The sequence below is a fragment of the Haliotis cracherodii genome, unplaced genomic scaffold (assembly GCF_022045235.1).
Source record: "Haliotis cracherodii isolate W230 unplaced genomic scaffold, xgHalCrac1.p SCAF_9, whole genome shotgun sequence".
Classification (NCBI taxonomy): Eukaryota; Metazoa; Mollusca; class Gastropoda; order Lepetellida; family Haliotidae; genus Haliotis; species Haliotis cracherodii.
In genome coordinates, this window is record NW_027266343.1 from 55554875 (window position 1) to 55561550 (window position 6676).

General features: G+C 50.6%; 1 protein-coding gene across 1 annotated transcript; it reads right to left on the reverse strand.

Annotated features, from left to right (window-relative positions):
• Positions 1 to 1852: 1852 nt before the first annotated feature.
• LOC139451997 (uncharacterized transmembrane protein DDB_G0289901-like) lies at positions 1853 to 6237 on the reverse strand. The gene is made up of 3 exons (XM_071233277.1): positions 3992 to 6237; positions 3303 to 3647; positions 1853 to 3215 (listed from the first exon to the last, which is right to left on the reverse strand). The coding sequence occupies exons 1-3, from the start codon at positions 6235 to 6237 to the stop codon at positions 1853 to 1855; spliced, it is 3954 nt and encodes a 1317-aa protein (XP_071089378.1).
• Between the last annotated feature and the right edge of the window lie 439 nt (positions 6238 to 6676).

Genomic DNA, 6676 nt, shown 5'->3' on the forward strand with positions numbered 1-6676 from the left:
CTGCTAATAGTCGCGAGACCATAGTCTCCCATGACGTTGTACCGTACCCTTAAGGGTGATATGGTAATGTGGCTGTTAACCTTATCGCTTGGGTTGTATACTCCCCATGGAGCTGAGAATGATAATCGAGTGCACACTGATCCTTTGACCGGTGTGGTAATGTTAACGCTTTCAGCATGTGCCTTGTGTATGGAGTCTAGCGCAATATTAGTAAACGATATTATTATTATGAACAGATTTAAATAAAACAATGAAGCGGGTTTGGGTATGCTTGCATCATCAGCTCAGGGCCCTTGCCCCCTCTACACGCATCCCAGACAGTGAATGGGACTCCTCCTAGGAAGTCGAACCCACCCAGAACTTTTCAGAGAATGTGAAGACTCCCCAACACTGCAGCCTTCTGCATTACCCAGATTGTCAGAAGGGCTGTAGCAAACCCGGGTACTCTCCCAATGTCAGTCAGCAGATTGGGAGGTATCCAACCTAGGGCACCGAGAACAATGGGGAGTCGGACAACTTGGTACATGGGATGCAAGCCTGATATTTCGAAAGCGAGGTCCGCATATTTGCCATGTTCTTCCTGAATCTTGTCAATCACATTTGTGTCAAAAGGGACAGAAAATTCAATGATATAAATAATTTCATTGGATTTATCAAAAAGGACAAGATCAGGTTTGTTGGCCTGGATACGTCTGATGCTGTAAACGGGCCTATTAAAAAAAATGTATTTATCATTTTCCATGACGCCCTCTACATATTCCGGTCCGTACCATGGATGGACCTCTGTGTCAAAACCACAAGCATTGCGAAGACGGTAATAAAAGGATCGAGCCACTCCATCATGTCGCTTAAGATACTGCTTCCGTGGCAAAGCTGGGTATCCACTGACGATGTGTTGGACACTCTCATTAAATTCATTGCATTATTATTATTTTTACTACGACAGACCTCTAGTAACAGAACGTTGGAAGCACCTGTAGGTGTAACCCTCATGTCATTCATGTTGCCATCATGCGGTTTCTTGATGCAACCGACCGCCTCCGTGGTCTAGTGGTAGAGCGTTCGCCCGGAGAGCGGAAGGTCTGGGGTTCGAACCCCAGCCGCGTTATACCAAAAGACGTAAAAAGATGGTACTTGTTGTTACCCTGTCTTGCGCTCGGCATGAAGGGGCTAAAACAAGGACTGGTCGGCTCGGAGTCAGTATACCGTGTCTGAGTGGGGTATTCAAGTTAAACTGTTGCATGGTATCTCAGTGAGCTAGCACTATAAATCGGCATCAGTCCGGACTAGTACAAGCAGCCACACACACACACATACACGTGCATGCACGTCGCTATATAAGTGCAATAATGTAGGACGCGACGTTAAACCCCATTTCACCTCACCTCCTGATGCAACCAACAGTCGCTACACCCAGGCCGAAATGACCAAGTTGGTCACGGGTCCTGAACATGACCATTACAGACTTGACAAGGTTGTGGAGAACGCTCTGCTCTCTACACGGTAGCGTATTGATTTCTGACTGTGTAAGGTGCTTTTCTGACTGTTTGTAGATGGGAAGTTTTAACTAATGGAAACTAATTAACTAGTGAAGTAGATTTATTTCTATTTGTCGTATGTTCATGAACACGACTAAGAGTCGACCGCGGTCCGTTGTCGTTGCTATGGGGACTTTTATGAGGTAGGATGGCACTCGCATCCCTTGCGTCACGGTTTGCAGTGTTATTGAGTTCAATCTTCTCTGACCAGTTTTTTGCTTTGTCTGTGTCAGTTTCCGTCTCGTTTTGTAATTCTGTGATGTACTACGATAACAAAGTTTAGTTTTAATTCATCTTGAAGAAAATGTGAGCTTTCATTCGTTTAGCCCGCCGTCTTCATACCCTGCGCCGTCATCATACCCACTCTGACTGCCGTCATCATACCCACACTGACTGCCGTCATCATACCCCATCTGACTGCGGTCATCATACCCACTCTGACTGCCGTCATCATACCCACTCTGACTGCCGTCATCATACCCACTCTGACTGCCGTCATCATACCCACTCTGACTGCCGTCATCATACCCTGCGCCGTCATCATACCCACTCTGACTGCCGTCATCATAACCACACTGACTGCCGTCATCATACCCACTCTGACTGCCGTCATCATACCCACTCTGACTGCCGTCATCATACCCACTCTGACTGCGGTCATCATACCCACTCTGACTGCGGTCATCATACCCTGCGCCGTCATCATACCCACTCTGACTGCCGTCATCATACCCACTCTGACTGCCGTCATCATACCCACTCTGACTGCGGTCATCATACCCACTCTGACTGCCGTCATCATACCCTGCGCCGTCATCATACCCACTCTGACTGCCGTCATCATAACCACACTGACTGCCGTCATCATACCCACACTGACTGCCGTCTTCATACCCTGCGCCGTCATCATACCCACTCTGACTGCCGTCATCATACCCACTCTGACTGCCGTCATCATACCCACTCTGACTGCCGTCATCATACCCACTCTGACTGCCGTCATCATACCCTGCGCCGTCATCATACCCACTCTGACTGCCGTCATCATAACCACACTGACTGCCGTCATCATACCCACACTGACTGCCGTCTTCATACCCTGCGCCGTCATCATACCCACTCTGACTGCCGTCATCATACCCACACTGACTGCCGTCATCATACCCACTCTGACTGCGGTCATCATACCCACTCTGACTGCCGTCATCATACCCACTCTGACTGCCGTCATCATACCCACTCTGACTGACGTCATCATAACCACTCTGACTGCCGTCATCATACCCACTCTGACTGCCGTCATCATACCCACACTGACTGCCGTCATCATAACCACTCTGACTGCCGTCATCATAACCACTCTGACTGCCGTCATCATACCCACACTGACTGCCGTCATCATACCCACACTGACTGCCGTCATCATAACCACACTGACTGCCGTCATCATAACCACACTGACTGCCGTCATCATAACCACACTGACTGCCGTCATCATAACCACACTGACTGCCGTCATCATACCCACTCTGACTGCCGTCATCATAACCACACTGACTGCCGTCATCATACCCACTCTGACTGCCGTCATCATACCCACTCTGACTGCCGTCATCATAACCACACTGACTGCCGTCATCATACCCACTCTGACTGCCGTCATCATACCCACTCTGACTGCCGTCATCATACCCACTCTGACTGCCGTCATCATACCCAATCTATCTGCCGTCATCATAACCACTCTGACTGCCGTCATCATACCCACTCTGACTGCCGTCATCATAACCACACTGACTGCCGTCATCATACCCACTCTGACTGCCGTCATCATACCCACTCTGACTGCCGTCATCATACCCACACTGACTGCCGTCATCATACCCACACTGACTGCCGTCATCATAACCACACTGACTGCCGTCATCATACCCACACTGACTGACGTCATCATACCCACACTGACTGCCGTCATCATACCCACTCTGACTGCCGTCATCATACCCACACTGACTGCCGTCATCATACCCACACTGACTGCCGTCATCATACCCACTCTGACTGCCGTCATCATAACCACTCTGACTGCCGTCATCATACCCACACTGACTGCCGTCATCATACCCAATCTATCTGCCGTCATCATACCCACTCTGACTGCCGTCATCATACCCACTCTGACTGCCGTCATCATACCCAATCTATCTGCCGTCATCATAACCACTCTGACTGACGTCATCATACCCACTCTGACTGCCGTCATCATACCCACACTGACTGCCGTCATCATACCCAATCTATCTGCCGTCATCATAACCACTCTGACTGCCGTCATCATACCCACTCTGACTGCCGTCATCATAACCACTCTGACTGCCGTCATCATAACCACTCTGACTGCCGTCATCATACCCCATCTATCTGCCATCAGTATACCAGCGCCGTCATCATACCCCATCTGTCCTCCGTCATCATACCCCATCTGTCTGCCATCATCATGACCTATCTGTCTGCCGTCATCATGCCCCATCTGTCTGCCGTCATCATGCCCCATCTGTCTGCCGTCATCATGCCCCATCTGCCTGCCGTCATCATGCCCCATCTGTCCACCGTCATCATGCCCCATCTGTCCACCGTCATCATGCCCCATCTGTCCACCGTCATCATACCCCATCTGTCCACCGTCATCATACCCCATCTGTCTGCCGTCATCATGCCCCATCTGTCTGCCGTCATCATGCCCCATCTGTCCACCGTCATCATGCCCCATCTGTCTGTCGCCATCATGCCCCATCTGTCTGCCGTCATCATACCCCATCTGTCCACCGTCATCATACCCCATCTGTCCACCGTCATCATGCCCCATCTGCCTGCCGTCATCATGCCCCATCTGTCTGCCGTCATCATACCCCATCTGTCCACCGTCATCATGCCCTACCTGTCCACCGTCATCATGCCCCATCTGTCCACCGTCATCATGCCCCATCTGTCCACCGTCATCATACCCCATCTGTCCACCGTCATCATACCCCATCTGTCCACCGTCATCATGCCCCATCTGCCTGCCGTCATCATGCACTATCTGTCCACCGTCATCATACCCTATCTGTCCACCGTCATCATACCCCATCTGTCTGCCGTCATCATGCCCCATCTGCCTGCCGTCATCATGCACTATCTGTCCACCGTCATCATACCCTATCTGTCCACCGTCATCATACCCTATCTGTCCGCCGTCATCATACCCTATCTGTCCGCCGTCATCATACCCTATCTGTCCACCGTCATCATACCCCATCTGTCCACCGTCATCATACCCTATCTGTCCACCGTCATCATACCCTATCTGTCCACCGTCATCATACCCTATCTGTCCGCCGTCATCATACCCTATCTGTCCACCGTCATCATACCCCATCTGTCCACCGTCATCATGCCCTATCTGTCCACCGTCATCATACCCTATCTGTCCACCGTCATCATACCCTATCTGTCCACCGTCATCATACCCTATCTGTCCACCGTCATCATGCCCCATCTGTCCACCGTCATCATACCCCATCTGTCCACCGTCATCATACCCCATCTGTCCACCGTCATCATGCCCTATCTGTCCACCGTCATCATACCCTATCTGTCCACCGTCATCATACCCTATCTGTCCACCGTCATCATGCCCCATCTGTCCACCGTCATCATGCCCTATCTGTCCACCGTCATCATACCCCATCTGTCCACCGTCATCATACCCCATCTGTCTGCCGTCATCATGCCCCATCTGTTCACCGTCATCATGCCCCATCTGTCTGCCGTCATCATGCCTCATCTGTCCACCGTCATCATACCCCATCTGTCCACCGTCATCATACCCCATCTGTCTGCCGTCATCATACCCCATCTGTCTGCCGTCATCATGCCCCATCTGTCCACCGTCATCATGCCCCATCTGTCTGCCGTCATCATACCCCATCTGTCTGCCGTCATCATACCCCATCTGTCTGCCGTCATCATACCCCATCTGTCTGCCGTCATCATGCCCCATCTGTCCACCGTCATCATGCCCCATCTGTCTGCCGTCATCATGCCCCATCTGCCTGCCGTCATCATGCCCCATCTGTCCACCGTCATCATGCCCCATCTGTCTGCCGTCATCATGCCTCATCTGTCCACCGTCATCATACCCATTCTGTCTGCCGACATCATACCCCATCTGTCTGCCGTCATCATACCCCATCTGTCCACCGTCATCGTGCCTCATCTGTCTGCCGTCATCATGCCCCATCTGTCTGCCGTCATCATACCCCATCTGTCCACCGTCATCATACCCCATCTGTCTGCCGTCATCATGCCCCATCTGTCCACCGTCATCGTACCCCATCTGTCTGCCGTCATCATACCCCATCTGTCCACCGTCATCGTGCCTCATCTGTCTGCCGTCATCATGCCCCATCTGACTGCGGTCATCATGCCCCATCTGTCTGCCGTCATCATACCCCATCTGTCTGCCGTCATCATACCCCATCTGTCCACCGTCATCGTGCCTCATCTGTCTGCCGTCATCATGCCCCATCTGTCTGCCGTCATCATACCCCATCTGTCCACCGTCATCGTACCCCATCTGTCTGCCGTCATCATGCCCCATCTGTCTGCCGTCATCATGCCCCATCTGTCCTCCGTTATCGCACTTCGCCAATGTCATATCTACTTTAATCTCTACATTGCTGGTTGCTAGTTGTCACCTGTCCTATGCCCCAGAATGAAGTATCACAATATATAATGTATCAAATGGTCAGTTGCTCCGTCGGGCATTTCCAACTCACCAAAACATGAAGGACGTCAGTGGAAAACAAACCACATGTTATATACTTCTAAAAAGAACATTCAATTCTTTCATATTACTGTAGATAATCTGTCATGGCATGACTAACTATACTCAACAACAAAAGTTCCTGTGACACCAATATTTTAGTGTACTTTTCAAACAAGTAAAGTTTGGTTTTCAATATTGTAGTACAGGTATCGAATCAAGTCCCAAAATCGCAACTGCTACAGAAAAGCATGCATTCCATGTAAAAGTTGACTTTATGCAAACCCCATGCAGTTCACTACCCAAGAAGGGAATAAAAACATGTGCGTTA